Source organism: Bubalus kerabau, chromosome 4 (genome assembly GCF_029407905.1).
Source record: "Bubalus kerabau isolate K-KA32 ecotype Philippines breed swamp buffalo chromosome 4, PCC_UOA_SB_1v2, whole genome shotgun sequence".
NCBI classification, from domain to species: Eukaryota; Metazoa; Chordata; class Mammalia; order Artiodactyla; family Bovidae; genus Bubalus; species Bubalus kerabau.
Genome location: NC_073627.1, coordinates 19,393,538 through 19,403,710, shown reverse-complemented (window position 1 = coordinate 19,403,710; position 10,173 = coordinate 19,393,538). Strand labels below are relative to the sequence as shown.

General features: G+C 55.4%; 1 protein-coding gene across 3 annotated transcripts; it reads left to right on the top strand.

Moving 5' to 3' along the window:
• Window positions 1–15: 15 nt before the first annotated feature.
• On the top strand, window positions 16–7,850 carry ACBD4 (acyl-CoA binding domain containing 4). Of its 3 annotated transcripts, none has more exons than XM_055575655.1 (11): window positions 16–1,510; window positions 1,615–1,713; window positions 1,896–2,015; window positions 2,300–2,420; window positions 2,511–2,595; window positions 2,867–2,987; window positions 3,214–3,300; window positions 3,608–3,678; window positions 3,780–3,855; window positions 4,536–4,675; window positions 7,270–7,850. In XM_055575655.1, exons 3-11 carry the CDS (start codon window positions 1,928–1,930, stop codon window positions 7,393–7,395), a joined length of 915 nt encoding a protein of 304 aa, XP_055431630.1. In that variant the 5' UTR covers window positions 16–1,510; window positions 1,615–1,713; window positions 1,896–1,927; the 3' UTR covers window positions 7,396–7,850. The 3 variants fall into 3 exon arrangements, with proteins under 3 accessions (XP_055431630.1, XP_055431632.1, XP_055431631.1); XM_055575657.1 differs by lacking the exon at window positions 7,270–7,850 and adding an exon at window positions 6,825–7,248; XM_055575656.1 differs by having other exon boundaries at window positions 17–1,510; window positions 7,273–7,850.
• The last annotated feature ends 2,323 nt before the right edge of the window (window positions 7,851–10,173 follow it).

Genomic DNA, 10,173 nt, shown 5'->3' with positions numbered 1-10,173 from the left:
CGGCGAGGGGAGCGGTGACCCTCGGCGGGGAGCGGGGCACTGGAGCACAAGTGCGGCTGCGGCCTGGCCCGCGCCCACGAGTCTCCGCGTTCGCTCTCTGCTCCTGAGTCCTTCTCCCTGTTCTCCGAGCGGTTCTGGGATCCCGGTCCTATGCGGAGCCCCCTTGGTACTGGGGGAGGCTTCGGAGGGGGAGAGGGCTGCTGTCTCGCGAAGACACCCTCTCCTTTCCCCGGACCTGGGCTCAATGCGGACTCAGGACCCCTTTCACCTCCCCCCTCCCCGTCCTGACCGAGGTCTCAGAGGGGATCGGGTCCGCCGGCCGGCTAGTCCCGGGCCTAGGAGCTGAACTGGGAGGCAGGGAAGCCCGAACCGGAGGGTTAAGGCGGGGCGGGAACTGACTGAAGGTAGGGAAGGAAGAAGGCTCTGGCTATGACGTCATAGGATTAACCCTCTCCGCGCCCGGCCAGTTGCCGCCCCGAGGGGTAGAAGACTCGAAGCTGACTGGTTCTTCCGGGGATGAGTCCCCGGCAGAACCTGGGAATGGACGCTTGGGTCGGTCGACACCCCCCACTGGGCGTTTGATCGTCCCGGCACAGCCACCGCACGTCGCGTGGATGTCCTTGACATCGACGTGTGGGTTAGCGTCGAATACGGGTTCTGGTGACCGTGTCATGCGTGCACTTACTACATAAGAAACCACCAGCGTATTTGTGCGCAAGGGGTGTGATGTGATCTGCCTCTTCTGCAGCAAGTTGCCCTGGGTCGGGGGCGGAGAGCTGGGTGCACACCGCCACTCGGCGGCGGCCTGGAGCATGGCATCCCAAAGATAAAACAGTTTATCAGGACTTAGATTTGCCACCTAATGCTTTACTCCATTTTCAGGTAGCCCTGACCTGGAGATTGCGTCCGTACTGGCTTGCGTCTCCAAGAATATCCTCTCTGGATATTCCTTATGAATACCTAGTCGTCTCCTCTGTACTTTTGATCTTGCAATTTCTTCCTCCAGGAATGACCTTCCTCGTTCTTCTCCTGGCTTACTCTTAAGCCTTCCAAAACTCTGCTCCAATATCCCATCTGCAGAACCCTTGATCTCAAGAGCTGATTTCCGTTTTATCCCCAGGGTCTGGTAAGTGAAGGGCTGAATAGAGTGGCTCGAATCTGCGCGGCCTGGGTTCAGCTGACTACGCGGTTTCCACCAGGGGGAGCAAGAGACAGAGTCATTTCACGACGTCCACCAGGGGGCGCTTTCTCCTGCCTCTGGCCGTTCAGGATTGGGGCGCCAACCCGCGGATTCGCCCCGCCTGATCTGGAGAGGCACCACTAAACTATTTGCATAATCTTGAAAGGGCCACGCTGAGTGGTTGTGGTATAAAAGAAATTTGAAACGGGTTCTCTGATTGGTGTAAGTTTTCCCTCTTGCTTCGCGTCCCCATCCCGCCCCGGAGGTCGGTAGGAAGCCTCCGACTAGTGACAAGAGGGAACCTAGGTGTCCGGGCAGTGGACCCTGAGGGTGAGTGCTGGGCGCCGAGAGGCTGAGCCGGGGTATGGGAGGCTGGGGTGGGAGACTGCTCGCCCCGCCCTGACTCCTCTCGGCTTGCCGGTTCGCCTGTCTAGGAGTCGAAGATGTGCATCTAGAGACACTGCGACCCTTGCCACCTGACCCACACACCGAGGCCCTCTCAGTCACCCTGGTCACACCCACGCTGCCTTGGGGTAGGAAAAGGAGTCTCCTCAGTCTTAGCTTCTGACCTCCCGGGTCATCTCACTCAGGCCTCTGAAGAGCTTGGTTTGCCCCTCTGGAAAGTGGACCAGTGGCTTACAGAGGCATGTGCCAGGGAGGGGGGTGGGTGGTGGAGGAACCTGGAAACTGTTCACCCACAGCCTTGTTCTTGCAGAGTTGCCCATAAGTAGGGTCCCAGGGCTGGAGATGGGTATCGAAAATGAAAGTCCAGAACCAGACTGTCAGAAACAGTTCCAGGCCGCAGTCAGCGTCATTCAGAACCTGCCTAAGAACGGTGAGGGCACGGGGACCCGCATTTGGGGGTTCAGATGACCAGGGTCTGCCTCCCAGGAGACTCTGATCCTGGCAGCTTTTGCAGACAAGTCCCTGCATGTGTTGTCCTGGGGTTCCCCTCTGCCACCTGCCCCTGTCTGTCTATCTTGAGTGAGACCCTTCACCATCTCTGCCCCCACCAAGAGAGACCCTTCACCACCCCGCCAAGGGTGGTTCTCCTCCCGCCTCTATCCTCCTGGAGCTGAGAGTGATACTGTCCCCCTCCACTTCTCAACTCCTGCGCAGGCTCTTACCGCCCCTCCTACGAAGAGATGCTGCGGTTCTACAGCTACTACAAGCAGGCTACCATGGGGCCCTGCCTCATCCCCCAGCCTGGGTTCTGGGACCCTATCGGACGTTACAAATGGTGAGCTTCCCATCAGCTGGGCAAACAAGCCTCAGCTGTCAATCAGCCTTTCACAGCCCTCCGCCCTCCGCCCCCCACCCCCACCTCCAGGGAAGCCTGGAACAGCCTGGGCCAGATGAGCAGGGAGGAGGCCATGTCCGCCTACATTACTGAGATGAAGCTGATGGCACAGAAGGTAGGGAGAGGCTGCAGGCTCCTCCCTGTGCCCAAGGTCTCAGCCAGGTGACCCGCCCCGCTTTGCCCATCACGTTTCCTGCACGTTGATACACCTATGGGAATTCCACCTTGAAGTTGTTCCCCTGCCCCTGCCTGACTCTGGGTCCTGACTGGGCACAAGGTGGAGGGATATGATGGCAGCAGCAGGGCGGAGGCGGCCCAGCTCAAGGGGGTAGGAGGGCAGTGGTGGGAAGGGCCAGCCTTTCCCCATTAGACCCCCTCCCGCACAGGTGATCGACACAGTGCCCCTGGGCGAGGTGGCAGAGGACATGTTTGGTTACTTCGAGCCCCTGTACCAGGTGATCCCTGACATGCCGAGGCCCCCGGAGACATTCCTGAGAAGGGTCACAGGTCAGGCCCCCAGGCTGGGAGCTCCACAAAGGCTGATGGAACTGTCTTAGGGGGCTGCTCAGATGGAGGGAAGCCTGGAGGCAGAGGGCTCTAGAAATGTTCCTGTAAGGACCCCAGCTAGTGCCCCGATGGGGTGGGTCTCAGACAGAGTCCCTGGCTAGATGAGGATGGGGAGCAGGGGCCTGATCTCTTCCCAGCCCCACTTCTGGGTGCTCTATCTCTGCAGGTTGGAAAGAGCAGGTACTGAATGGAGATGCTGAGGCTGCCCCAGAGCCTCCCTGCCTCCCCAAGGAACCAGCACCCCCAAGTCCAGGTCAGTGTCTGGGGGGGAGGGGCAGAGGGCCAGGCCAGAGGTGGGAGGACCTCCAGGCAGCGTGGAGGGGAGCAGGCTAGATGCTGCGCTGTGCCTGTCACACCTCATGCCCACAGACACTGAGACCCCCTGTGCTCCCAAAAGCCAGGGGTAGGTTCTGGGATCCCTTTCCTCTCAGGGACCCATCTGTGCCTCTTGTGGTAGCATCTTGAGGGTCCCCTAAACAGGTGCCTCTGCCCAGGTACACACCCTTCCCCTCCTTCCATGGCTTCCCTCCTGCCACTTGCCCGACTTCCCTCCTCCTCAGAATCCCAGCCACCCAGGGACCAGGACTCTGAGGTTTTCTGTGATTCTGTGGAGCAGCTGGAGCCTGAGCTGGTGAGACCTACTCCCATCCCTTCCCTTTCCCCACCCCACTGGGCCCTGGCTGCTCCCACCACCACCCTCCCCTCCGTGGACTTTGTGACTCTTCTCTGCAGGTTGGGGAAGAGCAAAGGGGTGCCCTGGGAGGAGAAAATGACACCAGAAACAGCCCCGAGCCTCCTGCAGAGAAAGGTGAGCCCCTATCCGACCCTTTGCCCCATGGTTCCAGTGCCTGGGGCCTTCCCCTGGCTGCCTTCATGGGCAGAGGAGAAAGTCCAGCACTGGGCACTAGAGAGAGCAGCCTCTGCCCAGGAAGGGTTGCCAAAAGCCAGACACTGGCCTGGAGGAGCAAAGTCCCCGCCTGGCCTCCTCTCCAAGGGCCACCAGGAGTCTGTGCCCTTGGCTGGCACTGAGTCAGGGCAGCTGGGGTAGAACTCCTATACCAGTTCTCTCATCTACAGCTGCATGGCCTTGGGAGTCATCCTTTCTCTCAGGGTCTCCCATTTGGGACTCTCCAAGGACGACGAGTTGAGTTCTCCCTTATCTCTTCCTAACTTCCAGTGTCCCACGTCCCATAAGAGGCACTTTCATAAATATTATCTCCTTTATTCCTCAGAGCAAGCAGCCCTGTGAGGGAGAGGACATGATTTTCAGATGACAAACGAGGCTTAGAGAAGTTACTGACTTGCCCAGAGCCACAGAGCTAAGTGGTAGTGCTGGGGTTCGAACCCCTGGCAGTCCATTAGCTGCATGCATGGACTTTATAGACTCACACTGGGCACAAGTGATGGCATTCTACTGACTCCTCCCTGGCCCTGCCCCGAGCTGAGTTGCTCCCTGCGTCCCCTTCCCTGTGTGTCTGTGCTCTGCAGGGAGATTGGAAGGCCCCCTGCTGGGGCCCCAGGAATTGGACTCGTGGCTGGTGGGGACAGTCCGAGCACTGCAGGAGAGTATGCGGGACGTCCAGGGGAGGCTGCAGAGCCTGGAGAGCATGCCTATGCCCCCCGAGCAGGTGAGCCCCTTCTGAAGGTCCAGGGCAAGATTGGGGCAGAATTTTGAGGGTCTCTATGCTGCACTCCTCAGCCAGCCACTTCTTTGTCCGCCCCGTCTCTACCTGCCCACACTTCTGCCTTCTCCAGAGAATGGTGTGGCTTATGGGTCAGGCCAGGAAGTCAGGGGGTCTAAAGTGCTTCCTACCTGGAAGGGAGAGTGGGAGAAGCCCACCTTTCCTGCTTTTAACCCCACCCCGTGCCAGAAGGGAAACCGAGGACAGAGGGAATTCCAACAGTTGGAGGGGCCAGAACCTGTCTGCTCTTTGCACTGGGGCTGGGAGGGGGTCCCTATTGCCCTTCTGTCAGGACTTCTTCTGTTCCCAGACTTACTGTCTTCCCCTCCCCTCACATTCAGCCCTTGCACCCCTCACTCCTCCTCCCGACTTCTAGATCTGCTTGCCCCTGACACCTCTGCTTCTGCAAAATAAATAAGAGCAGCCATTTCTGGAGCCCCGGCTGTGTGCCAAACATATTACCTGCATTACCTCATTTTATCCACGCGCACACACACACACACACACACAAACAGCAATGAAATAGGTTTTCTTTTCATTCCCCTTTTACAAATGAGGAAACTAAAGCTCTGAGAGGTTGAATAACTTACCTCAGGGCCTGGAAGTAACTCACACAGCCTGGAAGAACCCCACGGAGCTGCTGTGAGGATTAGGTGAGATAATGCATGTAGGTGCTTCCGAATGGGGTTCATTGTTACTATTAGCATTATTATTAAGTGATGGAGCTGGGAGTGGTCCCACTTGTATCTCCCTCCAAAGCTGGCATCCACCGTTAACTCTGAATGAGTCGGTTCTTGTGAAGCCTGGAGCTGTGGGGGCAGGGGACAGCTGAAGTCCTGGATATGAAGGAATCACTCAGGTGACCCTTTGTCCCCTTGGCACAGAGGAATTGGTAGGAATTTCCTCAGATCCACAGTGGCTAACATTTCAACACTCCCCCCGCCTCGCCAAGGTTTTACTAATATTTTTTATTTACCTTTTACTAATTTTATATGCTGAATATTTCCACGCTGAGATACCTGGACTTGCATCTCTGAAAATAAGAACACTCTACTACCTAGCAAAAACATTTTATTGCACACCACAATTCCTTCATATCACCAAAAACACAAAGTGAAGTTGCTCAGTCGTGTCCGACTCTTTGCGACCCCATGGACTGTACCCTACCAGGCTCCTCCATCCATGGGATTTTCCAGGCAAGAATACTGGAGTGGGTTGCCATTTCCTTCTCCAGGGGATGTTCCCGACCCAGGGATCAAACCCAGGTCTCCTGCATTGTAGGTAGACACTTTACTGTCTGAGCCAACAGTCAAATACAGTCCAGATTCAAATCGTCTTTTCCAGCTTCTCTGTCTGTCCAGACCAGGAGCCTCTGTCCTTAAGAGTCTGTTAGTCTAGACCAGTCCCTCTTCCTTGCTACTGACTTGGTGATGAGACTGGTCAGTAGTCTTGTAGACTGTACCACTTCTGGAGTCTCATGACAGCCCTGTGGCTAGATGACATGACCCGATTACATCAGAGGTGATATCCTTTCTTCACATCAAGACACATAACTGGATGTCCTACCATGAATATCCCTAGTGAGGATCACCGCAGGGATGAAGGGGTGATAGTCTGATTCCACCACTTGGAGCCAGGGAATATCCCAGTTCCCCATCAGCCCCATTTGACACACAGCTTTTGACAAATGATAGGTAATCCTTGCTTGGATCCATAATTTAGTTAATGGTTGCAAAAATGTGGACTTTTCTATGATTCCTTTAACATTTATTAGCTGGCATTTTTCTGTAGAGTTTCCCTGACCATCTAGGATTTCCCTGAAATATGGTGCCTTATGGAAGGGTAGAATATGTGCTTAATTCTTTCTCTTTACTTATCTATTTTTAAAGTAAGGAGTTGATTTAACAGCCACCTCAATGGTGATAAATTTCCAACTTACTCTTCTATGAATTTATGGACTTAAAAGACTCAGTATTTCAGTCAACTGCAATCATATCATTCTTTTTGATGCCCAGACCGTCACAACTTTGGTAAGACCCTCCCTTTCTAGCTGGGTCCTAGGTTCTTGTAACATGATCTCATTAATCCTTAACAGCTTCCTTACTTCTTGGTATAAGACATCCCACATTCAATTCCACCTTCCCTGCTCCAGACCTGAAATCTGCCACTTCTCCAAGGAGCCTTGCTTCCTTTCAACAGATAAAGGGATTTAGAAACTAAAATCTGAACACCCTGGGTCTTCATTGGAAATGTGGCACATCCTTTACAATATGGGGCTTCAGGCCATATCAGGCTTTGTGGCCCAGAGGAGATGACCTCGGAGTCAGTTCCTCCACTCTTTTTGGCACCTTGAATTGCCATGGGAGGAAGACAGGGGAGGGTGTTGGGGCTCAGTGTTTCAGGGACAAACCAGGAGTCCCAATCTTCGGACTGGGGAGAGGGAGGTAGCAGCTCCCACTTGAGTTCTGGAAGCAGGTCCCTAAGGAGGGCCTAGCCTGAGCTGAGGCCTGGGCTGGCGCCTGACTCTGTCCTCTTGGCAGCAGATACCCCCACCCAGTGCCAAGCCTCGGCCCCTCAGGCTTTCCGGCCCCACGCTGATCTTCTTCCTCCTGTGGCCCTTCATCGTCCAGTGGCTCTTCCGACAGTTTCGGACCCAGAAGAGGTGACTCTCGGTGGAAGAGTCTGCAGCCAACAGGAGGCTATGAATCCTGTGTTCTGCAGTCCCCTGAGCCTTCCTAGGGTTTAGGGGAACGGCATTAACCGCCCCCGGCTTCCCGCCCCCAAATAGCGTTCGCCTTGATACTCCTCTCCTCGTGTGGGGGCCAGATAAGACCCTACTCTTCCTGCAGCTCCACAGGGACTGTCCCTCCTTTCCCCCTCGACCACCTCAGGCTCTCTAGGGAGACTGCCCTAATGGAGCAAGTCCCCAGTTCGGGGTGGGCGGGTGATCCAGGGGCGGAGCTACCGGGTCTCAGCCTCTGCCCTCCTCATCCTCTGAGTCACCTGACTCCTCTCCCAACCCAGCCTCTCCCCGGGGAGGCTCAGCTCTTGGGCAAGTTGGGACTTCGGCCGGGCCCTGGAAGAGTGATTGGCTGGCGGGCTGTGGGAGGGAGGCCAGGAGGCTCGACCGAGTTGGGGAAAGGCGGAGAGAGCTGGCCCTGGGGGAGGGCAGTCAGCTCCTTTTGGCTGGCCGCCCTACCTGCAGAAATACTCAGGACGTCCTCACTAAAGATGCACTTACAAAAGAGTTTCACCAAATAAAATAAAACCTTCATCTTCTGCCGTCTGGGCTGCCACGGAGTGAGGCGGAAAGCGCGTCCGGGACGCGGGAGGTTCAGGTCCCTTCTGTGACCCCTCCCCCGCTGCCGTGGACGGCCCCGAGACGCCAGCGGTCGGCGTTCCAGAGGGAGCATTTTCCCCTCCCCAGGCTAGTGGAGGGAACAGCCCCGGGTCTGCAGGGGAGGCGGAGCGGCTGCTGGGGGCGCCCTGGGCGGGGCCCCGCCCCCTGCCCCGTCGTGGGTGGGGATTGTGGGGGGGAAAGCTGCGAGCTAGGGGCGGCGGGAGGAGAGGAGTACGGCGGGCTCGGGCCCAGGCTCTGTTCCCGCCCGAAGGGAAGGCGGCTACTCCCTGCTCCGCGCGCCCGGCGTAGGGTCGGGGGCCGCGATCTGGGCCCCGGAAGTGCCCACTGCCCGCTTCCCCATCCTCAGCTGCTCTCCCCCTGTGACCTCTGCGCTCGGGCTTTCCCAGGGAACTTTCTGGAAAGCCAAGGACGGCGGGAGCGTCGTCCCCGCGGCTCCCGTCGGGGTGGGTCCAGTGCCAAACTGAGCAGAGACCTCTGGGAGCCGCTGGCTGCTGGGGCTACGAAATTTTGAGTTAATCCCTGTGTTAGGGATGAACAACTGGAGGGCAAAGGAAGAGGGGCCAAACTGGTGCTGGGGATGTAAGCGGAAGCCAGCGCCACCACTTGGGCATACTCGCAGTGTGACTTGGGCAGGACTCTGCTCTGATCCTGGGTTGCCTTGTTTGTGAAATAGCGATGAAGACCTTTTCACCATAAGGCAGTCCTGGGGATTGATGACCAGGACATTAATGACAAAATGCCTAGCTAATATCAAGGTGCGTGGCCTCTTGTTTCATAGAATTCTGGAATTCCACAACCTGTCAGTTTGACCACTCCTCCCCTAGTAGAACAAATGAGCCCATACAGCTGAGCCCAATAGACTGAGCCTGGGCTCAGTTGTACCTTCCAAATCCCAACTGAGGGTACCCAGGAGTCCTTTGGAGTCTGAAAATTTAACAGTTTCGAGGTCTCTGACTCCCAGTCGGGTTCTCTCCAAAAAGTTTTCCTCAGGGAACTCCCACTGTTGAGAAGCTCTTGCTCCTGCGAAGCTTCTTGCATGACTGATGAAGCAGCACGGGAGAGGGACAGGTTTTCAGAAAGACCTGAGTTCTCAGGGAAAACAGGCTAGGATGGTCCATCTCAAAACATCTGGATGTGCCTCAGGGTCACTCTTGCTTGCCTCTCCCTCTGGGCATGCCCATGACCACTTCCCCACAAAACCACTCCTGAATCCCCAGACAAGTCCTGTCTTGGGACAAGACGCCTACTCGTCATAAATGTCCTGCTCATGCCACTCTGCCTGAAAATGCTTCATGTTTTAGACAGCCACGAAGTCACCTCCTCCATGAAACATGTCCACAATTCTCAACTCCTAAGCAAGTTGGCTCACAAGCTCCTATCAGGATTTTCATCATCTGCCATTTTGGCTTACCGTAGGTTTGATGGCCTCTCTACACAGTCCTTGAGTAGTATGGATGAAATTTTACTCACCATTGTGCCTTCTTATCCAATGTGAGATTAACCTGATGGTCCACCGGTTAAGACTCTGTTTCCATTGTAGGGAGCCGGGTTCTTTCCTTAGTGGGGGAACTAAGATCCCACATGCCTCCAGGTGAGGCAAAAAAAAAAAAAAGAAGGAAAGAAAAAGAGGGCCAGAAGTTGGCTGAAAGTGTTGCAGATGGAAAGGAACTAAATCCAGAGTTCTTACAAAAAAAGGGAATTTTGTGTTTGTGATAGAAAAACAGCACGGAGTCACAGAGACCTTCGCTTTAGCCGAAAGTGTCACTTAATTGTCATGTGACCTTGGACAAGTCACTTAATTTCTGAGCTTTAGAGATTCCTTATCTCTAAAATGGAGACAAGAATCCCTACCCTGCCTAACTCACTGGGCTGTGGAGGGGCAAATGGTTCTGTGTGCAAAGGAACGCTGTGCGGTGGAAAGCGGCTGGAATATAAGACAGGGCTGTTGAAGAAACAGGAGTCACGGTGTGTGGCAAATGGGAAAAACTGAGATTACGGTAAGATTTTCAGTTCAGTTCGGTCGCTCAGTAGTGTCCGACTCTGCGACCCCATGGACTGCAGCATGAAAGATTTTAGATCTAAG

Excerpts from the sequence above, each read along its gene's own strand:
- ACBD4 (XM_055575655.1), top strand. The coding sequence starts at position 1,928 with ATGGGTATCGAAAATGAAAGTCCAGAACCAGACTGTCAGAAACAGTTC. Across the intron at positions 2,988-3,213 it reads ATTCCTGAGAAGGGTCACAG|GTTGGAAAGAGCAGGTACTG; the intron begins GTCAGGCCCCCA and ends CTATCTCTGCAG. Across the intron at positions 4,676-7,269 it reads TGCCTATGCCCCCCGAGCAG|CAGATACCCCCACCCAGTGC; the intron begins GTGAGCCCCTTC and ends TCCTCTTGGCAG.